The 25,880-nt window shown below is 46.6% G+C and overlaps 1 protein-coding gene across 1 annotated transcript in view; it reads left to right on the forward strand.

Moving 5' to 3' along the window:
* Positions 1–25,880, forward strand: part of IQCH (IQ motif containing H) — a 118,336-nt gene that overhangs the window by 89,595 nt on the left and 2,861 nt on the right. Inside the window, exon 11 of the mRNA XM_045821943.1 lies at positions 7,546–7,716. Within this exon, the coding sequence (XP_045677899.1) occupies positions 7,546–7,716 (171 nt within the window). The remainder of the gene's footprint in view (positions 1–7,545; positions 7,717–25,880) is intronic.

Genomic DNA, 25,880 nt, shown 5'->3' on the forward strand with positions numbered 1-25,880 from the left:
ACAGAGAAACTTCTGGCCCTACAAAGGAATCCGGCTATTAGTGCTGGTAATTCGGCATCATGGAAACACTGGGCTTTGATTCCAGCGCTTCTCCTAACTGAGGGACGCGAGCGGGTCAGTTCACCTCCCAGAATCCTCAGTCATAAATGAGGACGTGGGGACGATGCAGGTCAATTTAGGTGTGCAGGACAGCGCTGTTTAAGACCTCTCCGAGCTCTGAGTGTTTTGGTTTGAGAGATTCCTTCACTCTCCATCCTATGAACTGTATTCAATGCACGCTCATGGAATAAACATAACTGCATAAGACTCGTATCGTATTTCACCCACATGTCAATTTGGTTGATCTTTTCAAAACATTTATTGTTATTTTGCAGCTTTCTTATTTGGGAGCCAGTAATTTTTTTCAGAATCCAAACATGTTGAAGGCCTTTGAAAATCACGGAGACTCCAGGCGTGGCGGCCCACTGGACACCGAGTGCTCAGCGGCGGGGCCCGGGCGTTTTGCTCCCTCTGCCCCAGGAGTCCGAAGGCCCGATGTAAGGTGGTGTCCAGGGTAGACGGTGCAGAGCGTGGTCGCTCTCTGTTGCTCAGAGACAGCGTTGTGGAGCAGTAATTTAAATCGTGCCCAGAAGGATAAGTAGGATTAGAGGGGAAGGTCTCCAAGATGAATACTAAGAATCTCAACTGTTGACCAGGCCCAGAGGACTGTCCCGTTCGGCAACCGCAGTTCTTCGCCTCTCCGAGAGACGGGGCCATCCCAGCAGCTGCCACTAGGTGGCAACATGCCAAGAGGCTGCAATCCGCTCTGCCTATTGACTTCTTTACATAATTCCAACAATTCTTAACAAATATCATCACATCGATATTTTATTAACTGAAAATTCTTGCAGTGCACTGTGCGACCTCCTTTAAAATGTAGTATCAGGTGCATTGTTTACCACATTGGAGAGCTTGATGCTGCCTGGTGATTCAAAGACGAAAGTGAGAAAAGGTATCATCAAGGAAGTTCTCAGGGAAAGCCAGGATTCCGGGGCCTGTTTTTAAACAGCGTCTGAGAAGAGGTCATTGTGCTCCCAGGCTTTGAAAAGCAGGCAAGGGTGCTGAAGCCAAGAGCCGAGCAGGGGGGTTTTGGGCCTGCCCCGGATTCCGTTTCCGAAGTCACACAGGAAAGAAGACCAAACAGGTCTGCGTGTCTGCCAGACCCTGCAATGCTGGTCTCGTGCAGCGTCTCCTGTAGTCCCTGATCCTCACAAAGCCTCGGAAACAAGGACGGTTAATAGACATGGAAACTGAGGCCCGGGGAGGAGAAGGAAGTTGAGATCAACACGGACAGTGAAGGGCAAGGCCAACTCTCCCCCGAAGCCCAGTGTCCCTGTCCCCCCCCTCCCCCCGCGAGGCCACTTGCCTCCACCGCGTCTCTTACCCTCTGGTATTACTATGTCCATCCAGCCACCATCGCCTCTCCCCCAGATGCCCGCAGCAGCCCCTAACTGGCTGGCCTCCCGGTTCCCTCCTTGACCCCTCCTGGTCTCATCTCCTCCACACAACCAGAGTAACCTTTAAAAATAGAAGTTAGATCGCATTAGTTCTCTGCTCAACACTTCCCAACTGGCCTCCACAGTTGTAAGTAGGAAATAATCCCTCGGCTCTGTTTGCAGCCAAACCAGTGAGGACAGAGGGAGGCTCAGTCCACCCGCGGCCACACAGCCCAGCAAGCAGAGGAGCAGGGCAGGTGGCCTGGCCTCTGCAGCTTAGGCAGAGCTATGGGGACCCATGGGTCAGACTGAGGGCTTGGTCTCAGTCTAGAAAAAACAAATAGTCCATTGGTAGACGTCCTGCCACACTGGGACTGTGAATACAGACATGAGCATGGGGAGGAAAGTAGCCTGCACTTCCCCGGCCAAAAAAGAACGCTGAGGAGGGCGCGCTGTGTGGCACACCGCGTGGCACACCCTGCACTCTGACGCCGTCTCTGTGGGTGGTGACGTCTCAGTGATGCGTCTCTCGGTTGCCTTTGTTTGAGAATCAGTGCCTCAGAAAATTCTCCAGAGGTGAGAAGTGCTCACAATTCCCTGTTTAGCCTCATAGATGTACCCAGAGGCAACTGAGGAAAGGTCTGCCAGAACTAGTATCCCCAGTGATTAGTCGAGGAAGGTGTGGTCTAAAGAGGTGATGTGCTGAGGATCACAGCTATTTGTCCCAGACCCTGGTACCAAGAGCTGGGGCCTTTAGCAAGTTACTTGCCCTTCTGGAGCCTCATTCTTCCCCTTACCCAAAGGAGGAGGATGAGGAGGGGTCAAGGAGAGAGGAAGAGGAGGAAAGAAAACCTAGAGATGGGTCCACAAAACATCTATAGATTCTTTTATTTTTTCTTGAGAGGGGAGCAGAGGGAGAGAGGCAGGGATAGAAACATCCATGTGAGAGAGAAACAGCCATTGGTTGCCTCTTACAAGCCCCCCACTGGGGGCCCAGGCATGTGCCCTGACTGGGAATTGAACTGGTAACCTTTCAGTTCACAGGCCGGTGCTCAGCCCACTGAGCCCCACCAGCCAGGGCCATCTACAGATTCTTAAAGCTCTGAAATTCTGTAAATCTTCAATGAATGTCATTCGATCTATAAATTAGTCTCTCAGTCCCATACCTGCCATGATGCCCATAAGAGAAGGTTGGTAAGACCAAACTCTTTGCTATAGAACTTTATTTGCACTTGGAGTAAGTGACAAAATATAGGCCTCAGCACATCTGCCCACATCTGCAAACTCTGCCACTCATCCATCCTGCCTGTCACAGGAAAGAGGCAGAAGCAGCAGGGGTGCGCAGGCAGCCTCCATCTGTCTGGAACACCTAAGGCCAAAAGGGCTCGATACTAGGCCCCTTGGCCACACCTCCCCATGCAACAGCATGCTATTAGCTTTTCATCCTAAAGCCTGTGGTCCAAACAGGGCCCAGAGGCTTGGGCAATTCTGGGCAAGTTTGCCTCTGCCTGGCTCTGAAAAAGTGATGAAGCTGCTGTAGTGTCTCGGTTTTGCCTTCTGCCCTGTGTCCTGCCCACACTGCCCCAGGTATCCCAAGGCAGCTGCAGTGAGCACTGTGTCCAATGCAGAGCCAGTGGGGGCGGTGGAGGGCTGCTCCCCATCCGACCCCTACCGGCCCTGAGCCTGCTGACGCTGTGACCAATCCAACAGAAATAGAATGTAAACCACGTGTCATTTTTATTTTCTGCAGCTCGTTTAAAAAGACATGAACATAATGTTAATGTGTATTATTTTATCAAACATAACCAACATATTATCATTGAATGTGTAACCAGTATAAAATATTATTTCTGAGATATTTCATTTTTTATCTCCCTCATCTTCAAAATCTGGTGCACAGTTTACATTCATAGCACATCCCGGTGTGAACCAGCTTCATTTCAAGTGCTAAGTCGCCACAAGCAGCTACCGGTTGCCATGTTATGCAGTGGTGATCTGGAATAGACATGAAGTTCTATCTCATTGCACTTGTCATAATACTGCTAAAATTAACAATTATTTTAACAATAATTATGTTAACCTTTTGTTACTCGACTAGCCTTTTCCATGCACAGTATTCTTTTTGCAAAGTTGAAGTCACACTGCCCATATGACTTTATATCCTTCTCTTGCAGTTTTGTGGTATCTTCTTACATCATCAAAAGTTACTCACAATAATTACCTTTAGTGACAGTATTGTAGACCATCCTGTCACTTGACAGTGTGGTATGACACTACCTGTTAGCCAATACCAAAAGTTGGAGGGCTGCAGTTTTTCGGCATCATAAGTAACACTGAGCTGAGTATTTTTACATTGCTTGTACTTCTTAAGGCCTTGATGTAAGTCTCTCTGGTATTCTAGCCATGTTTAACAACATGATTTTTGAATATCACCAATCAATCAAACTATCAACAAGTGATTTATGACTGGGTGCTGAACACCTGGGTTTCCCACCCCATACCCTCGCTCCCCAGCCCTGTAACCCAGGGCAAATCTCTTTGCTTCTCATGCCAGAGTTGCCCCATTTACAAAGTAAACTGATTGTAGTAGGTGATTTTTAAGGGTCTTTCTAGCTCTTAACCTTCCGTGATGTTTTCTCCTCACCCTCACATCTAATAAATTAACCTGTCAAGCTGGTCATTATAAGTCCTGCAAGTCATATCAAAGCCCCCTTCTAAACATTTAAAAATCCATTCACTTCTCCGCATCCCCACTCACAGGGCCTTTGTACAGGCTGCCCTCATCACTCACCAGACTGTGACAGGCACTTCCAGAGCAGAGGGAGGTTGGGCTCTAAGCCACAGGTGGCGAACACAAGTTCTGAGGGCCGAATCTGGCCCTCCACCTTGTTTGGTCTGGCCCAACACCTCATTTCTACCCGGCAGTAGCACCAAGCTCCATGCCCCCAGTCAAAGAGTAGTTACATTTATACAGTCCTAAAATTACACTCGGCCCTTTGAAGGCAAACATGAGGCTGATGTGGTCCCCGGTGAAAATGGGTTTGTCACCCTTGCACTAAAGTGAAAGCTGAAGTCCAAGGTTGAGAATAGGATTAATGAGATGTAAGTGAAAGCCTGGAGCTGGCACAGAGGAGATGCTCAATGAATCTGAAACCAGCTTCTGGAGACCGCCCTGCTCCTGACAGTTGCCCAGAGTTCACAGCGAGGTGTGAGCCTTGCCCTGGCCAGACGCTGGGTGATGTGGGAAGACAAAGACTCCACAGCTTCCCAAAGGGGCTGACAGTCTAGAGGGGGAGATAGGAACCCCTGTACACAAAATAAGCATGCCTCAGGCAATGTCTGCAATGGAAAAACCAGATGGAGACAGAACAATTATCTGAGCAATTCAGGCAAGCCTGCTGTTGAGGAAAAGCCTTAAAGAAATGCATTCTATTTCTTTTGAGAACCAGGGGGCTAAGGCTGCTTGGGAAAGCAAACGTACGTGGCTCCAGAAGACCAGAGCTCTGGCCTGCGCCCTAGAATCTTAGGCAAAACCCCAAACTGCTTTTTGATCTCAGTATCTTCAGTGGTCCAGTGGAGACAGAGTAATACCGATCTTGCCCAAACCTAACCACTTACTAGACTGAGTTGTTTTGAGGTTGGACACCATGATTCTGAATGGGGAGATCAGGTTAACTGGGGCCATCTAATAGCTACAGAGGCCAGTGAAAATGTGTCTAAGATCCTATTTCTCTTAAATGCTCCATAACCACAAGTAACATTTGTATCAAACTTCATCGTGTGATAGGGAATTTTATGTGCATTTATTTTATTTTGTGTTCAAAATCCCATAGGTACTATCATTTGCTCCTTTCACACTTAAGGCTACAGAGATGGAGAGAGCTTAAATAAGTCACTCAAGTTCACACTATTGGAGAGAGCCAGGTGCAGAGACTCCTTGGTTCTCACTCTTTCCCCACGTGGTACTACCTTGTCGTTAGAATCCATACCACCAAACCATTCATATCATTGACATAAACATGAATCAGGTTCGTTAGAGTCCTGTCCCTGTGATCAAGGACACTGAAACACCAAGATCGAGGCTCTGAAAGAAATGGCTAACACGGCGAGAATAGCAAGTTCCCTCTCCGATTAAGGAAAAGTGGCCATCCCCATCTGATTTGCATTTCATGCCATCCAGCAGGAAATATCTAAGTTGACAAATAGGATATTTACAACTGCAACAGATACTTGGCAGTTAGTTTTTAACAATTGTTGCAAATGTAATTTATTTGCTATTATAAAAGGGCATTGCTGTGCGGATATGACTCCTGAAATTAGCTTCAGTTTAGCAAGGGGCCTTGACAGCTTGACCTCTTAATATCCTTATAATGATGCCATTTGCATTCAATGCTTACTCAAGTCACTCACTGCTAGATTTGTTTGAGAGGAGTCCACTCTAGGGCAGATGTATTATGTATTTTAACATACCGAGTTGGTGAGTGGGGCACATATAGGCCTTCTAAGAGGAAAAAATGTTTAATCAAGTCTTCGTGAAAATGTGTTCGTTTCCAACTTCCTACAGTGAAAATGCATTACTGCTAATTGCAGCATACTCCAGAAATACCATACTTCATGTTTTCTCCCCAAGACACTTCCATGGCATGGGCTATATTAAACAAGAACATGTTTTGATCCTCTGCAACTTTAGCTTTTCATTTGGTGGGGAAACTGGTCCAGGGCAAGGGCTGGTCAGGCCAAGATCAATGCTGTCTCCTCCAGCAGAACTGGGTTCAGATCCCAGCACCACCACTCCCTAGCTTGTGGACTTGGGCATCTCTCTGCACCTCTGTTTCTTTATCTCCGCCCTGGGGATGTTATTTTTTAGGGTATTATATATCTGTGGTGTCTGTAAGGCACCTATCATGCTGTAGGTACTTGATACATGGGAGCCAGCCATGTGTGTGTTGCTTTTTGAAGCTCAGATGCCACCTTCTCCACGATGCCACCCTGACTTCAGCAGACAGACTCAGCCTGTCCTTCCTTCCTGCTCCCGTAGTACTTTGTCCCATCCTTTTACTACAGCATGCGTTGCGTTGTGTTGTAGACTATTGGACACGTGTTCCCTTTCTTGATCGCAGAACGTCGTCTGCCACCGTGGACACTCCAGTGACTGAGCACTGAGTGGAGGAAGACTCCAGGGTGCTGCTGGACCCAGTGTGGGGGTGGGAGGCAATGGGCAATGCAGGACGGCCTGCCACAGCTCGGGGGAAAGGTGGCACGCGGCCCACTTTTGTCATCTCTGGTGTAGCACAGGGTGTATGCTCAGTGACTATCTGCCGAAGGAATTAAAGGACAGCACTAGTGAAAGCTGATACAATAGTAGCATATAGATTACATATGTCTATTTTCAAAGCCACCTCCTTTTTATCGCATGTTAGTATTCTCCCAGTAATCCTGTGATTCCGCTCGGGTGGGTATCACCACTGTTTCCCAGTCGAGGACATTGTGACATTGTAGGGTAGCAAGGTGACTTTCCTGTGTGCTCATAGTAAAACAGCAGTAGAGCTGAGACCTACATGCCAACCTCAAGCTTCCTTTAAGTATCATATTGCAAATTCCCAAGAGGCCAGCATTTCGTTTTCAGAAATCAGGGCAAACTGCCCTTTTCTCTTATTTGCCCACTCTCCCCACTCTGTTTGCTCCTCTCCGCTTCCCCATCCTTGGAAGCTTCTGTCCAGTCCCATTTCTCAGTAGAAACATTGCACTGACCCTCTTAGAAACGGCAAACCACAGGCAGAAAGCCCCAAGTCCACAGGAGCACTTCGCAACTGGGCATCTCCAGCAGATTACCTTGGCCAGGTGTTTCCACTTGTGTAACCTCCCACGAGAACCTTGGGTCTTCTGATTACAGTCAGACTGGAGGCTCCAGCCCTCTGCTGCAGGAAGTAGAAACAGAAGCAAAAACATCCACTCCGTGAAGTCACATGTCCGCTGGTTCAGTTGTGTCTGGTGTGGGCTGGGCTGGGCGGGGTGGGTGTGACTTTCTCCCCCCAGGGGCTAACCTCACCCATGCTCCTGTTTTAATCAGGTGTGGGCAACCGGCCTCGACCTCTCCTACAGTGACCAGCTGGCCCTGACTCAGCTCACCTTATACCTGACCAATGGCCACCTGGACTGCAGTTTTGGCTCCCTCACAGTGCCCCGCCCGGTTCTCGAGAAAGAGAAGAAAACGAAACGTCTGGACACCCTGTCGGTGCCGGTAAGCAACAGAAGTTTCCCGACTCCCCGTGTTCAGCCACCCTCAGCCGCCGCTCACCGGGTCCTGGCGGTGCCAGGTGCTTCGAGTTTAGAGCGAGGCCAGAACCTTGGGCAAGTCAACCTCTCAGAAACGGCCTTTTGGAATATGGACGCATTGGTTGATGGAAAGGGGAGCGAGCATTCCAGAAAGAGGAAGATCTAGGTGGAAGGGCAAGAGAGCAGGGGTTTTCAGGGGCACACCTGCTTGGCATTTCCCTCAGTTCTCTTCTCAGCTCACATTCCTGGGCAAGTACATCTATACCCGCTGCTTCAGTTCCCAGGAACTTCTCACAAAACCCATATTTTTCTAGCCCCTACTTTTTTCTTTTTCTTTTTCTTTTTCTTTTTTTTTTTTGAGCTTCAGACTCCTAGACCTGATATTCTACAGAACTTCTCTATGAAGTCCTCAGGGTCAAACTACCAAAAACTGCATTCATTGTCTCCCTTCCTGTACTTCCTCTCGGCAGGCCAGGCCTTAGGCTGACTGGCCACCCCACTCCCCCACTCCCAGTCAGCAGCCAGCGCATGCTGGTGCTAGCTGCTAAAACATCTCACCTCCTCACCTCCGACCCCTCCTCCCCCTCCATGAACAAATTGCCTTAGTTTCAGCTTTCATCACCTCGCACCAGCATTGCAACACCTCCTCACCTCCTCACTAAGGTCCCTGCTTCCTGTCTCTCCTTCAGCCCAAATACATACACAGTCAGGTGGCCAAGGTGAGATGCAAATCCAAGCATGTGGCTCCTGTACCTGTGATTCTGAAAGACTCCTCTCATCTTCAGAAAAATCCCAACTTCCTGCCTGGGTCAGTGAGGCCTCTCACAATCTGCCTCTTCCCACTGCCCCACTCGCCCATCTCACCACCAGCCCAGCTCTGGGATGGCTGAGGCTCACCAACCTCAGAACCCCGGGTAACAAAGGGTGGATCTCCGTGGGGACAGGGGGCTGGGCAAGCCACAGGCAAGGAGAACAAAGGCCCCTCGTGTGCAGGTGGGACAGGAGAGTGGGTGGACTCTCTGGCCACAGCTGTTCTGACATCTGCCAGAGGGTTCCTTCTGCCTCTGCAACAGTGGGCTTCATACCCTTTTTGCAAATGAAACTCTACTTGAGATCCCAATACATCAAACAGATAAAAGAAGAATTCCAGTGATGAATAGGACCTCACGCTGGTGCCTCAGAGGGACCTCTTCAGAGCAGCCTCCCCTGCCTCTGCGCTGAGCCTCTTTGGGACCAGGAGATGCCTCTGGATTTAAAGAGCCCTTGTTTGACAGCCCCCCAGGGCCCCCGCAGTCATCTCCCTGGGCAGGAGCTCAGTGTGCACTTGGAAGGGTAGCTTGGAGGGTGCCAGGTGTCTCAGGGGACTTAGGCAGTAAGTAGCCTTTTTCTCCTCCTCAATCCACTTGTCCTGAGAGGTGCCCTTGCTCATAGGAATCCCCTGATCTTTTTCCTTTTTAAGAAGGGAAATCGAGTTGGACTGGGGAGGAGAAACAGACCTGTTTTAATTAGGTCCCAGGACCTGCTGAGAATCTCTGAGGTCTGACCCAACCCATGACCTCCATCCTCACCAAGGGGGCCTACAGGACCCTGAGTTCAACTCTCAGCTAGGACAGCAGGAAACGTGGGTCCTTCTGACTTAGTGAACCTGACTCCACAACATTCCTAACATGAAGCTGGAAGCTGAGTTAGTATTCAACAGGAGACGTGCAAAGACAATTTGCTGCATTTAAGTGTGTGGCTTCAGAAGGCCATAAGCAGAAGTTGTACTTAGAATTAGAAGCATTCGCTCATTTTCCCCATCTCGCCTATAGGTTTCAATCCTAGCTACAGGCAACATGCGGGAATTCTCCTGTTATTAAGAGTCTTAAACACTTCCAGGAATTGCCTGTACTCGAGAGGGAAGCATTATGATCTTCAATAATTCAAATGTCCCTGCCGTCACTGAAGAAAAGCCATGCAGGTTTTTTGATGTCGGGGTGAATTGAAAGCACTTGGGGTTTTGGGAAGACAAATGAGGGTTCACCCCTTGACACCCCTGTGCATGCATGTGTGTGTACACACATGCTCCCATGCACATGTGCCATAGGCAAATTTTTTAAAAAGCATGCACGCTTGCACGCACAGTACAATTTACAACCAAACTGAAGCTTCCCGAACCAGCGTGAACAGACTGTGATGCCGCCAGGTTCACGATCAGTCCGCCGACAGCCCCCTGTGGAGACTGGAGAAAAAGGAAGTGTGCGGATGAGCCATGATGAGGACGCATTCAGAACTAACCCCTATAAAGTGCTTCGTGTGGGCCTGTTCCTTTAAGTCACGTGTGATGCAGAGGGGGAGTGAAAACTTTCCTGGGCTCCACGAAGAGCTGTTGCCCCACGTCAGAGACAGGTAGCAAGGAGCTGCCGTTCAGACCCACAGGGACCAGATGTGCAGGTTTCCGAGCCAGCGTCCTCCGAAGACAACCAGCCGAATGCAGAAACCAGGTCGGATGAGGCCCAGAGGAGCAAGTTTTACAAATGAAAAGGAGTCACCTAACAACTTTTGAACTTTTAATTAATGTTCTGTCAGAATAGACATGAATCGTTACCCTTTTCTACCTGTTTTTATGCCTCCTCACCATGCGTGGCCCCTCTGCACCACAGCTGGCGAGTGGCCAAGAGGGACCATCTCTGCGAACATCTTCAAATAACCCAAGTCATTTATAAGCATTTTTAACAGCACATGGTCTGTAATGAATGATTAAGTAAAACCTTTTGTGTTAAATTATGATGTTAATAATGATTCTGTCTCCTGTAATTTATTATGAATTCTCAAATGCTTCGGGTTTGATTTTGATAGAATGCAACAACAACGAAGTTTATGTGATGACTTTATTTTTAGAACTCCTCCTTTGAAGGCACACATTTCCCCCACTGCTGCTGCTACTGTAATTATGTACAAGGCCAATCACTCATTAGAGTTAGGATACATTATCTTCTAGACAGATGAGGCTAAATAAGCAGCACATTAATAATTCAGAGAGCAGTTCATTATGCATGTGGATGCCTGCTTTGTAACTGAAATAAGGCCCTCATCAGCCTCTGCCAACCCTTAAACAATAGTTCTGTGTTACCGCAACCACATTCAAGTTTACGCTTGTTAAACTGCTACTTGGATTATTTTATCAAACATTCATTTATTTGTGGCCCCTTACTGCTGAGAACAGATTTTGGAAGCTCCTTTTTTTAAGTTAATGATTTGAGCAATGGGTGTTATTAATTCTCAGAATATTATAAACATGATTAATTTTCAGGCAGAGATTTATTACATGAGGATTTCAACTATGTCAACTGAAATGCATCACTGTCAAAACGAGCATCATGGCGAAAATGGAACACGCGCTACACTTCAAGTGCTGGTGCTCAGAACTAAATCAATTTAAATTGTGGCTGAAGCAAAATTATATTCTCCAGTGAAAAAGAGTATTTCCAGCTTCCTTTATTTGGCTTGAAGCATTCTTGTTAGATTGTGATTTAGAAAGGTAGTTTAATAAAACTAGACTTCTACCGACAATATTTTGTCTTCTATTTTTTTCCCCTTGTTTTACTAGAAGAGGCTAACCCTCAGGCATTCCCACACATTCCAAATGTGGCCCGTGGGCATTTGGAGTGAAGAGCACTGGTCAGAAGTCAAGGGTCATGAATTCGGATCCTCTGCCTGCCTCAGTTTCCTCGTTTATAAAATAAGGGAGGACCACATGACCCCCAAGGTCTCTTGAGAGATTTGATTTTATGGGGCCTGTAAAATGAGACTGTATGCCAGGCCTGGCCCAGGCAGCCTTGGGTACAGTAGGGTGCTGGGGGGCGGGGCATATCCTATAAGTGGATACAGGAAGGGCCCATCCCTCCATACTTCAGCCTTCTATTAAAAGGTCTTTCTCTTGCAGAATCTTTTAGAAGGATGTAATAATGTTCTGACAGGTCCCTTCCTAAGTTCTCATCAGCCATTCCCTTAGCTATCAGTTAATACTTTCAGCAAAAATCAACTAGAAGTAAATTCAGCAAGTATTTACTCACTGTCTTTTGTGCCAGACACGCTCCTAAGCCCAGAGGCCATAGGGATGAGTAGCAAAGAGCTCCAGCTTTATTAAAGAACACAGATAGGTCAGCAGATAACTACAAGGCATATAATAATATGATGATAACACTCAAAATGTATCAAGCCTTGACACCACTCCAAGTACTTTAAGCGCTTTACATGAATCTTTATACAACCCAATATATTAGGCAGGTGCTGTTATTATGCTTGTTTTCAGATAGGAAGGCTGAAGTTAAGAAATGTTAAGCAACTTGTGGAAGGTCACTCAGCAAGCAGGTGTGGGGGCCGAGACAGAAGGAGCCCAGGCCTGCCAGACGTCCAAGCCTGTGTGTCTGACCACTGGGCTACGCAGCCTGCCTTGCGTTGGCTGAGAGTCAATGATCTGGTCCCAGAGAAGAGCTTAAGCTCATCCCTGAAGAAGTCTGTGGTGTCTGGTTGAGGCCACAAGAAAGCTCTTCTTCCAAAAGAGGTTTCATCTGCCTGTGTGATGAAGTCGCTTTCAGGCACGTTGCCTTCATCCCCTGGATTCCAGTCTGCTTTGAGCCAAGCCAAGACTCAGTGAGCACTGAACTGGCCAGATGGACATGGCGGAGTCTTCCGATCCCATAAAACCCCTGCAGGTGGTGATGTCCTTGGCAGACTTCACAGCAATTGAAGGGAGTAGGCTACACAAGTCAACCTTTTAAAAATTATGTTTTCTCTTTGTATAATGCTTTATATTTTAAATAGACATGAGCGTGTTTGACCACCATAATAAACCCGAGACATAAAGGAGACAGAGGTTATCATATCCACCTTACGGACTGGGAAACGGAGGCTGTGCAAAGTTAAGTGAGCTGCCCAAGGTCCCGTTAAGGAAGTGGCAAAACCCAGGCCTTCTGATTCATGTCCCTTTCTGATGAAAAGGTTTATGGGACAGCTGGGCAGTTTTTATTTTAAATAATTTTTTTTATTCACGAAATTATTTTAATTAACAAATGATAATAAGAGCCACCCTCTTTTCCACACTCTCTCTGTGCCGGACTGTGTTCCAAGGTGTCTGCACACTCAGGTGCACCTCACGCCACACTGCCGCCTGCACTGCCAGGCTGGACGGAACACGACTCCGGGTCACTGACTTTTTCCCACAGAAACCAGAGATTTGGTTATGTCTTTAAAAAGTAGGTCTATCACGTATGTGCATCTTTATTAGCATTATAATCACACAATTATTAATTAATTATAATTGCATAATTAAATATATGCCAGGAATTTCACCGAGCACCAGGAATACAAAGGCATTTGGTACCTTCCCCACCCTTGAGGAGTTGGAAGAAATATAAAACAGCACGTACACGAGAAGAAATGCCCAGCCATTTGAGCAACAGCCCTGCAACCTGTTGCTCGGGTTCATAGGAAAAACTACTGTGGACTGGCAGGTCCAGAAACATGCTGTTAACAACATAGAATGCAGTCCGTCCTTGCAGACTAGGACAGTCACTGAGAAGTGAGGAGAGAGAAACCTCCCCCAGAAGGAACAGAAGCCAAAGAGAGCTGTGGTCTGTCGGGAGACGGCAATGCCCCAGCCAGGCTGAGGTGGAGAGTCTGGGAAGCCAGGAGCATGAGAAGTGGTTGGAGCAGCCCACTGAGCAGGTCCGAGAGGGTCCGCTCGCCAAGCCGGGTGCTGGGTGTGTGGACTGCATCGTGCTTGGTTTTGTTTTTTTTTTTAACTTTTATGTATTGATTTGAGAGAGAGAGAGAGAGAGAAATATTGATTTGTTGTTCCACTTATTTATGCATTCATTTGTTGATTCTTGTATGTGCTGTGACTGGGGATCGAACCGGCAACCTTGGCATATCAGGAGGATGCCCCAGCCAACTGAGCTACACAGCCAGGGTTGAACTGTATCTTGAAGGTGAGGAGGAGACATGAAAGGATTCTGAGCATTGACCAACCTGGGTTTAGGAGACATTCTGGTGGTAATGCTCAGAATCCCAGGGACCAGCAGGGAAAGGACCAGCCTGGGAAATTACATTAGTATAGGTCCAAAGTGCTCTAGATGCTTTCAAAGAAACTGCAACAAAAATAGGAGCTAGCTACCATTTATCAGGTGCCAGCAGTTGTGCTAGATGCTTATTTAACCATCAGAAGTCAGAGACGTTCAATGACGCATTCAAGATCACACATCTAGCCTATGGCCTAGTGAGGTTTTGAGTCTCCGTCAGTGTTACTCCATGGAATCAATCCACTGCAGAGTGCTGCTGGCACCCTGCCTCCCAGGGAGGAAGGAGCAGCAGCTCCTCAGGCCAAAGAAGTCTGGGTTAGGATGGTGACGGTAATGGAAAGATGGCCGCTTAGAGACATATACCAAATGTCCTAGCTTTTCTTTTAGATTCTGTATGACTCACAAGCTGAGGTCTAGGTGGACTGGGAATTGCAGTCTGTCTCTGCAGAGAGGAAGAAACCTCAGGACAGCCTGTCCTTATTTGCTGTCCAGAAGTAGTGGACACTGAGCTCTTCTGTGTGGTTTAGAGCCAGGATACACAGCACTGAGCTGGATCCTGCTACCAGATGCCTGCCTACCTCTCCCCTTCTCTGACTGGGGCCTGAGCTTATATTTGCTGGTTTATATACTATGGCAGCATAAGACAAGTTTAGAAGACTAAAATAACCTTGGAATTATCTTGTGAATTCATGGTAATTACCATGCAATTACATGCTCAGTAACCACAATGGAATTCCAGAGTATTTACAGTTCACTTCCACATACAAAGCCCAGGCCTGTGGGCCTCCACAGTGGAGGCTGGAGCATGGCCTGGCCCGGGGTGGCAGGGTGAGCAGGTTGGTGGCATGTCTTCCCAAGTGACTGAGCAGCGGAGCCAGAACTTCTGGTAGCTGGTTCCTGTTATCTCAGCAGTAATTCCCAATAAGTCCACCAGAGGCACCTTCTCTTCCAAAAGATGACCTCTGAGCTCAAGGCCTGGAGTGACTGCCCGGAGTTGTCCTTCTCTAGGGATGGTGTGACTGTCCTCTGTGCTTGGTGAATCACCTGCTTCTGCCCCGAAGCGCTCATTCACTGGAAGTCCCATGAATTATATCCTTTGAAGTCTCAAGTCAGAGGGAAATGCTATCCACTTACTATATACCTCATTTATCCATTCTTTCTTTCATGCAAAAAACACTGATTGCCTGTGTTGTGCTCAACTCACCATAGGTCCAGGTGATAACGAAGTACAGCTGTGGGGCATTGGCGGCTCAAACAGATTTTCTTTTGTGAAAGAGCCTTCCCAGTGGCTACACGTGGCACAGTACCAACAGAGGCTCATGGTTCAAGATGCAGAGCCTGGGGAGCCTGGAGGTTTTATAGATGGGGACTCTGAGCACATGTGGGAAGAGCAGGCTTAGTTAATAGTCCTGGAAGGGTGACCATCAGATGTGATATGTTATCAAGTGTTGAAGGAACATAGCATGTGGGAGAAACATGTCTCAAAAGTTGAACATAAGATGTGTGTATGTGTGCATGTGAGATGTTTGTTTTCCGCTGGGTGCGCAGTCAGCTGCAGTTCCCCTGTGTGATCCCAGAGACAGAGAGAGAGAGGGAGAGAGAGAGAGGGAGGGAGAGAGAGAGGTGTCACAGCAGGTGGTATCAGGCCTTGTGATCTCTGCAGCCAGCTGGGAACCAGCAGCGTCTCTTTTTCCTTCTCCTGAACCAAGTACTGCACTAGGGCAGGCACCTGGTTGACCAGCACTTGAGGTCCCCAAAGTCAAAATCTGAGCCAGACACTTCCACTTTCTATGCCCAGAGGTTGGCCACGGCCATGTGTGCTGCTCTCCAAATTTCCAGTTATCTGAGGACAAACATAGCTTCTTGTCAAAGAAGGACATCATATCTCACAGAGGATACGCTACAGAATGACCAGGATCCAATGCTTTCTCTTGTACATGTTAAATCTTAAATGTTTTAGGAAACATTGTAATTGAAATATTTTAGGCCTACTATAACCAGCCTCCTTAGGGCAGCACCCACTGATAGGCAAATAAAGAATAGCAGTTTCCCAAACAAATAAACCACTGAAATAACAATTCGAACAATTCTCAAGGAGGTAGACTGTATTTAGTGACCTTCTTCCGAAGAATACATTATGGAAAGGGGGAAAGTATATCTGCAGTGAAACTACCTTCCCCAGAAGGTCAAGAGTGGCCTCATCAGTCGTGTTGATACAAGTACCCTTAACACCAGTGGATGAAAACGGCAGTTCCCCGAGACAGTTCCCCCCAAAAACACATCACCCCGTTCTACTCATGAGAAAAGCACCAGGCAAGCCAAAACTGAGAAGCATTTTATGAAATAGCTGCACAGTGTTCCTCAAAACTGTTAAAAGATCATCAAAAATAAGGAAAAGTCTGAAAAACTGTCACAGAGCAGAAGGACCTGAAGACACAAGACAACTAAATATAACACCATAGGCAGAGGGGATCCTGGAACCAGAAAGGGGGACTAATAAAATGGAAACATGGTATGGACTTAAGTTAACAGGAATAGAGTGATTTCATTTGTCAGTCCCGGCAAATGTACTGTTACTGCGAGGTGTTAGCAATAGGGGTAAACACTGACTCCGTATCATCTGCGTAACTTTCCATCCATCTACAACTATTCTAAAAGCAGAAGTCTATGTAAACATTCTATAGAGAGTCTTATACTCAGTCTCAGTCTTTTCCAGTCGCAGGCCACCCATCGCTACGCAGTGATGACCACCCAGCTGAGGCACAACCATCTCTCTCTGTTTTTCCACTACGTTTTTCTCCAGATGTGTAAGGCCCATGGCATCGGCTATGACATCGAGGTATGAAGGGTGACAGTTAGCTGGGACTAGACCAAATAAATACAGGTGTGTGGACGATTTAGGCAGCTAATAATCTGAGGCCCCTTCAAACAGAGATTCTTTAAGCAGTAGTTGGATGTGTTCTTAGGGGAAGGCTGGGTGCTGCTCAGGGAAGGGTAGAAAGGCAGCTCCATAGGGAGTGGCACTTCGCCCTGGCAAGTTCAGCTCTGTCCTCAAACTCGCACACCCACTTTGGTAAAGCAAAAGCTCTGTAGCTCACCAGACGTAAGAGGAATTTGGGGGACCATCTCTTGATCCCAAAGCATGCCACAAGCACCCTGATCCCACGCAAAGCTGCTTATCAAGGTCCATCCTCGTCTTAGTCTGCTCGGACTGCCGTCACAAACACACAACAGAAATCCATCTCTCACAATCCTGGGGCGGGGAAGTCTGTGGAGAAGATGCTGGGCCATTCGGTCCAAAGTGAGGGCTCCCTCCCTGGCTTGTAGAAGGCCGCCTCCTCCTGTGTCCTAACACGGCAGACAGACACACAGAGAGAGAAAGAGAGTGTTCTGGTGTCTCTGCAACCTCTTATATAAGGACACCAGTTCTATCTGGACAGGGCTCCACCTTACAACCTCGTTTAACCTTAATTCTCTCCTTAAAGGCCCAGTTTCCAATATAGTCACATGGGGGTTAGGGGTTCAACCTGTGAATTGTGGGGGAGGGGCATGCAATTCAGTTCATAGCAGCCTCCTTCTCCCTACGTATAGCAGTTTCTTCCAAGAAAGAGTTCTAATAAAAGCAATTTCTCCCATTTTTTTTGTCTATTTTTAATGATATTGATGCTCCCTGCTCAGATGGATGGGGGCAAGTGAAATATAATATCTCCTACCCAAACCAGAAACTTCATTTTGTGCCTAGAGACTCATGTTACTGGGAGAAATAGTTTCATGTTCCTGCACTTCAGTTCTGATTTTCAAGTCTCTGACACATGGCTATTCACGACCCGAGTGCCCCGTGCACTCTCACTTGTGGAAGACCCATTACACATCACAGCAAACATATTAAAGTATATTTACCACTCGCATTACATGTAATTTATAGATAATGACATCAGAACTGGGCAATAACCAACTGATCAAATGTTTTGATTTGCAGATACTGAGTTCTATATTTATTTTTATTTTTCCTACTTGAGGACATATAGAAATTTTCAGGGGTCAGGTCTTTTTATAGGTCCTATAGGCTATGTAAAGGTCCACTTATGCTTTGAAAAGCATATAGACCTTACGCACAAGGCCAGCAGCGAAGAGGATGGCCCTACCGGCGCTTGGTGACCTCCACCACACCGCAGGCCGCGGCAGAGAACATGAGGCCCTTGGGCTAGGCTGATTCACGCTGTTTGCAAGTGTGTATAATGGAGCGCATATTCCCTTGCACATTACGTTAACATTAGTAAAATATAGGAAGAATGAGAAAAGCCAGATTGAACCGATTTACCTGAAATTAATTGTTACAGCTGCTCAACACAATCCCTTTGGAATTAAATAGTTTTCAGCCTCAAACTGATTAGACTAAAACACTTCCATGTACCAGAAGTTGGCTACATCTAACTTTAACGTTATCCGAATCTATCTGTTTTATTTTCTTCTAAATTATCAAAGTAGAACAAGCTCTGGGAATAGGCATATGTGGCAGGGAGGGAAAGTGTCCTGCCTAGAAGAAAACGTGCTCCATAACTTTCTACTGCCTGGAATTATTAGAGATTTATTTCTTTGGCTAAAGGCTTTGTATTTAATTGAAGTTCCAATACTCCTGGGAAAAGTAAAGCACCACATTTTATGTTATTTATACCTTTGTGGCTCTGAGTCGATCAGATTTGTTTCTAAGAACAAGTCTGAGTGCAGGAAACAGACTGCCATGGCTCCAGGGGAACAGTGTGCGGTGCGAGGGAGAAGTTCCCCTAAGGGCGAGGAGGCGTCCAGACGGGTGGAGAGGCACTGAGAACATGACTCTGCCTCCAGGGCACCTGTGCTGTGCTGAACAACTTATACAAGATGAGATATGAGCCCTGGCCAGTGTGGCTCGGGATGGTTGGAATGTCATCCCATAGACCAAAAGGCTACGGGTTCGATTCCTGGTCAGGGCACATAGCCAGGTTGTGGGTTCCATCCCGGTCGGGGTACATACGAGAAGGCAACCAATCAATGCTTCTCTCTCACAATGCTGTTTCTCTCTCCTCCCTCTCTAAGAGCAATGAAAAAATGTCCTCAGGTGAGGATAAAAAATATTTTTTTAAAAGATGAGATATGAAATGGAAGAGAAAGAAAACTATGAACTGAGGGCAATGAAGTGGTAGAACCATATGAAGAAAAAAGTAACAGAAGAAAAGACAGGATAAAATCCAGAAACTGGAAAAATCCATTTTAAAAAATAAGGAGGACAGGATAAACGGAAAGAAAAAAAAATCAAATAACAAACAGAAGTACAAGAAGAAAGAAAGAAAGAAGAAAAACAGGGTCCTAAAAATCTGAAGAAAGAAAAAAGAGAGTCATGTGACTACTTGGAAAATTTGGAAATTCCTCAACAATGTCCTTGCTCTAGTTTTCCTGAGGTGGGTTCTTATCTTTTCAGACTGTGGGGTCCATCCCTGGTCAGAACCGTCCACTTGTCTTCTTAACTCCCTGTCTTAGCCTTTACAGAGCACCTACTACGTGCTGGCACTGAACTGAGCGCTACTGCTTCATTATCTCTTTCATCTTCATATTTCTTTTGTAAGAAGGCATTGCTTCTAGCAGATCACACTGAAGAATTTAGGCTCAAAGAGTTTAAGCGCTTTCCCGAGGTCATGCATCCAGTCATTCTGTGGAATTGACATTTCAATCAATAGTTTCCACAAAGTCAAACATGACTCTTCTCTTCCACCAAGCAGTCCCCTGTGTGCCTTTCCCCCACTAACAGCTGTCTGTATTCTAAACTATTATCACCAACCCATCTAAGAATTCTGGGAAACATTTCAAATAAAATACTCCATCTAGGTACCCCTTGTGTATTTCTTAGCTAAAGAAGCACAAACTTCTTCATAGCCACCACGACTACCTTACAAAAGAAGAAAACAGCTATGTTTAACCATCGGCTTCTCTAAGCTTCTATTGCCTCCTTGGGTTACGCTGAGTCTAAAAAGGTCAGTGTCACCTCTGCTACTGGCTCCCACTCCCAGTCAAATTTAATATTGGTGCCCTTCCCAGAAAAAGAAGGAACATTAGCAATATATCACTACCAAAAAGAGAATCCTTGGAAGTCCTTATGCTCGACATTATGTTTTTCTTCCCATTATTGTCCCAGAATTTCAACCGATGTTTCTTGTCCAAAATCTCAGGGAAAAACAAAAAAGGGAAATGAGATCACCATAGGAGTTTATTCTTCCTTGCTGAATACTGGAAGGAAGCATTGCCGAGGGTGTAAGCAACGTGGTAGGTGTCATGCTTGGGGATTCTGCAGTGCTCCAGACTACCCCCACTGATTTCCTAGTGAAAGGGAGTTTGAGTGAAGGCCACGTGGAGGAAAGTGTCCTGTTTACTGCCCTCGACAGTGTGGGGCAGGGCCGGTCCCCCACACTCAGGGGCAGTGTGCCATGGCCCCGGAGAGTTCCACCACCACCAGCAGTCATTTCCTGAGGCCAGGATGTTCCCATGGTGCCAATCATAAGGACTGTTCAGAACCATCTGATTCTCCTCCTTCCAGGCCCACAACAAAATTATACATCCTCCTCCCTGTCCCTGAAGCCAGGAATGGCCTCGTAACTTGGTCTGGCCAGTGAAATATGAGCAGACATGAAGTCCGTCCTTTCTACACAGAAGCCTGTGAGAGCCGCTTCACGAGTTGCCGTGTCCTGCCCCTGCCTCAGAAATCATGGACGCGCACCGAGACGGGCCTTCCTTCACCTGGGTCCCCAGGTGTTCCAGCAGTGACCGGAAACCCCGCCAACCCATGTGGGACGTGGAACATGAGTCCAAACCACACTTCTGCTGTTATAAACCACTAAGAATTGTTTGTTTGTTTGTTTTTTAATTACTGCAGCATAACCTAGCTTATCTCATTGATTCAGAAATTAGTATCAAGAAAAGGATGCTCCCCAAACAGAAAGCTAATATTATCATTTCAACATGCAATGAGTATGGAAATTATTGAGATAGTTTATTTTCTGTACTAAGTTTTGGAAAGCTACAACACATCTCAGTCTCGATAACTAATATCTCAAGTTCTCAGCAGTGCCACGTACCTCATGGCCGCCACACTGGACAGCACAGTAAAGCATATGAGACACCCTGCAGACAGTCAGTCAGTGGCCCTCAACCCTGGCTGCCCCTTAGAACGGCCTAAGTGAGGAGCTTTGCAAAGCACAGATGCCCAGGCAGGGCCAGGGGTTGGGTGAGGCCAGCGAGGCACTTAGCCAGAACATAAAACTTATGGTAACACACACACACAGACCCTCAGAAATTAAGATGAATGATGTTACAATGCAATATGTGAAAAAATAAATGAATGCAAAAACCCATAACAATATCAACAATTTAAATGAAAACATACTGATTTTTCCTTTGCCTCAGGCTTCAAAATGGCTCAGCATGACACTGTACCCAGGGCCCACTCTAGACCAACAAAATCAGGATTTCTAGAGGTGGGGGGACCAGCATTGTATTTTTTAAAGCATTTGGATGATTCTGGTGTGCGGCCAGCATTGAGAGCCACCGTTCTAGTCCAATGTCTAGTCCAATGCCCAGATTTCCTGATACAATGGGGAGTCAGTAGGCATTCATAATTTGGGCTTGGGATATCTTTTACCAAATCCCCAAATTGTTTTCTTTTTGTACTTCCTGAAATGAGAAGTTCACCACTTCATGGGGCAGCCATTTCCACTATTGGACAACTCTGGTGTTAACTTTTATGGTTTTGGAGAAAACTAGTAAAAGGTAATTTTCAAAACAGAATAAAAGAATGCTTCTCATACAGATACAAAATTAAACAGATGATGAAGATGTTACTTAACAGAGAAGAATTAAGCACGTTATAACCAGTACAAAAAGGAATCCCAAAACAGACATCTTTATAGATCAGGAATATTGAAATGAACATGCAAACCACACAAAACTGGTTTTCCCACAAAGGGAGCAGGAAGAAAAATAAACAAAATTCTGGACAGAATCTGCTTGTCTCTCAGTCATCTATAACCTGCAGCTGCGAAATATCTCCCATAGAGTCAAGAAAACACACTGTTTTCCACTGAAATATGAATTATTTCCACACAACAAATTGCTTCTATTTTCCACCATTGCCCTTAGAGCAGCGGCTTCAAATTTTGGCGGGCTCAAGAGTCACCTAGGAAATGAGCTGAAAGGCAAGTCCCCTCCCAGGGACCCTAAGCTTGGGTGATGCCCACGAAAATGCATTGTCACGAGCACACTCAGTGATTCTGATGCAGACATTCTGAGGATCTGACTTCCCCAAACACCTTGCCCTGGACCAGAGAGAGCAAGTGTCAGTGGAGGTGTAAAGGGAGCCCTGTGCACTGTTGGTGACAATGTAAGTTGGTTCAGCCACTAAAGAGGTTCCTCAAAAAAATTTTTAAAAACTACCATATAACCCAAGAATTCCACTTCTGGGTATCTGTCCAAAGGAAACAAAATTACCATCTCAAAGAGATATCCATACCCCTGTGTTCATGGCAGCATTTTTCAAAATAGCCAAATATGGAAACAACCCAAGTGTCCACTGATGGATGAATGGATGAAAGAAGATCCATATGCAATGGAATATTGTTCAGTCATGAGAAAAAGGGAAATCCTTCTGTTTGCAACAACGTGGATGGACCTTGAGCATACTATGCAAAATTAGATAAGCCAAAGACAAATGTTGTACAGTATCACTTATATGTGGAATCCAAAAAGCCAGACCCATAGAAACAGAGAGTGGAATGGGGGTTACCACGGGTGGGGGGCAGCTGAGAAATGGAGCTGCGTGTTAAGGGGCACACGCTTGCCACTAGAAGATGAGTAGATCCCGGAGATCCAACGTACAGCCTAGTGATGATAGTCAGAATCCTACGTCGTATACTTCAAAATCGTAAAAGGCTGACTCTTCAACATTCTCATTGCAAAACAGAAATAACTATGTGATGTGATAGAAGGCTTATATCAAATGAACATGTTGTACACCTTAACTTTACACAATGACATATGTAAATTACATCTCAGTTTTTTAAGAAACCCACCATCCTAGAACACATCTACTCCATATGTTCTGGAGACAGCCTTTCCAGATGTGGTTCTCACAGTATTCGCAGGCAGCTTTAGGCTTTGATTCAAATCGCTCTTAGTGGTCTTAGTGCGGTATATTTTCTTTAGTTTGTTTTCAACATAACATGCTACTTCTTTTCTCCCTGTTCAAATTTTATAGGACAAACAAGGAACTGTTTTCATACTATACGAACACCTGAAGAGGGACAGGCTGGGAATATTGTGAGTATGACGCATGTCTATGAGATGTAATGAGCTAAGAAAATAGACTCTAACAGGCAATACATATGATGCTTCTCACGCACTTGAATCAGCATGCTGATTTATTGGAAGTTAATCTTATTCTATTTAGATCTTCAAGTATTTTATAAAATGGCTTTAGATATGTCAGTGGAGGTTCATAAATATAATCGATTAATTATCCAGACTGATGAGTAAGGCTCACTTCAACAACACATTACACTCAAACACACACACACACACACACACACACACACACACACACACGAAGTCTGACTGAGGGTGAACCAGCTCAGAGGCTGTGGTGGTGGGAGGCTTGCTGGCATGCTGAGGAATGCATCCTGGTGACTTTGGCAAGATGCCCCCACAAAAGGCAGGGTCCATAGGCCCTCCCCAGACCCAGTTTTGGCCCCAGTGCAGGCTTCTCAAGACACACACATGCTGAGAAGGGTCCTGCTGCTCGCACTCAGAAGGTTTCTCTACATTTCCCTGTTTCCTGCAAATTTCTCTCCAGGGGGGACTGCAGAGCTAGCAGGGTCATCTCCTCAGTTGGGACTCAGAACTTTAGAGCCACCATCTTCAATTGTGTCCTATTCCATATCCTGGAATATGTGGTTATTTGGTGCCTTTACATCTTCCTAATTTATTGGGAAACTGTTTCTGCCCTACATGTCTCTCTTTAGAACATCATTCTAAAGCAATGTGACCTCATATTGAAACACACAGACACACTAAGATCTGGCCTCATAAAAAAACTGACCAAGCAAGAGCCAATTCCTATATTAAGTATCAATGCTCCTGAACAGTCTCAGTTTCTCCCCAGATGCTCAGTCTCCTAGACACTGGTCCTAACTGGTGCACACGGAAACAGGCAAAGATGCGCACAGGACAGATCTCAACCCCCATCCACAGCACAGCCCTCTGTGTTACTGAAGTGCTATCAGGCTACTGCAGGCACCATCTGCGCACCCGCACTGGTCCCTCTGAATTGATGCGAATGTTGTGGTTTCTTCCCCTTTGGAGCTAGGATGTGGCTACAATTTGATCTAGTGCTTACAGTCTTAAAAGCTTCTGCTCACCAAGAAGAGGAGAAGCTGGCTGTTTGAGTCCTGCCCTCCAGTCCCAACCTTTCCCCAAGGTCCCGTGATCTTGTGAAACTTACTGGATCCCATTAAAAGAGTCCCCTCACTATTCATTTCGGCTCTCTTCCCCAGCCTGTTGCTACACAGCCAGGGCCACAACAGCAACTGACAACTCGATCCGCAACATTCCAATGAGCACATACTCACACCCAGGATGACAATGGAGCCGCAGCCCCTCTTCACACGTGCGGGGAGGGAGCTGCCCTCGCTTGTCAATGCTGTTCTGTCCTTCAGCTCCCTCCCTGCCCTACCCTCACCTATGAGAAAATTTAAGAGCACTGAACCAGTTATGCCAGGCACAGATCCAGGTGTGGGGCACACAGCAGTGAACCAAAGGAGAGGTGCCTGCCCCACAAGCTGATATGGTGGCGGGGTGGACACTGGGTAACTAACTAAGTGAGTAAATATGGTGCAGCACGTCCACTCCTGATGAGCCAGGAAAGGGGAGCAGCAGCTTACCGGTAGCCAGAGCACCAGAGATCAAGTATTTCCCGTCCTACTCCCTCCAAACTTGTCACTTTGATGCCAGGACTATGGCAGGGCAAAGGATACCAGGCAGTTACTAGGACTGGGAAAACCAAGCACTTAACTGGATTTGAGGTTGGCAAGCTGGGAAATAAGAAATTTGTATAGTTATGATTCTAACTAAGCAGGTAAGGTTCAAGGTTCTAGTACACTTCTAACCTCAGGAATTCAGACAATGGGTTACTTAAGTATTGTACAAGAACTGGAAGTCAGCCCTGGCTGGTATGGCTCACTTGGTTGGAACATCGTCTCATAGACAAAAGAGTTATAGGTTTGATTCCCGGTCGGGGCACATGCCTGGGTTGTGGGTTCGGTCCCCCACAGGCACATACAAGAGATCCCTGGTCAGGGCACGTATGAGAGGCAACTGATTGATGTTACTCCCTCACATTGCTGTTTCTCTCCCTCACCCTGTCTCTAAAATCAGTCAGCATGTCCTCAGGTGAGGATTAAAAAAAAAAAAGAACTAGAAGTCACAACACAGAGACATGAATTCGCCTTGCCGGGCACTGGCTGGTGTGGAAGATGGACTGAAAATGACAAGCTGGGCTGGGACTGAAACTGGACAGACCCTCGTGCACCAGGGATGAGGCTGGGAGGGGTGAGTGCCCTTCAGGAGGGGAGAACAGCCAGACAAGCAATCAGCCAGGAAGGTTCCAACTGCAAGGAGTAAAAGGACAACCTGAGGACTAGGTGGAAGGAGCGTGACCGTGGGAGCTCAAAGAGGAGGCTGCTTTCAGAGACCCGGGATGACAAGGGGACGGCAGGAAGGGAGCCCATTGGTGGAAACTGACACTCGGAAACAGGGCCTGTGTCCCAGAATGCGCAGGATGAGACGAGGACAGTGTTCACAGGGCAGAGGCAGAGATCCTGAGGTGGGCCCGGGGAAGCTTTATCCAGGTGGGTACTAGGGCACACAGGGGCCAGGCAAGAGGACCCCAGAATTTAGGAGCCGGAAGAAGAGACTGTGCTGTGAAAAACAAAACTCTCAATCATCAAACTAACCAAGCAGCAACGTTCACTTGATGCTGAAACCTACAGAA

The sequence above is a fragment of the Phyllostomus hastatus genome, unplaced genomic scaffold (genome assembly GCF_019186645.2).
Source record: "Phyllostomus hastatus isolate PE091 unplaced genomic scaffold, TTU_PhHast_1.1 phas_scaffold_501, whole genome shotgun sequence".
NCBI lineage: Eukaryota > Metazoa > Chordata > Mammalia > Chiroptera > Phyllostomidae > Phyllostomus > Phyllostomus hastatus.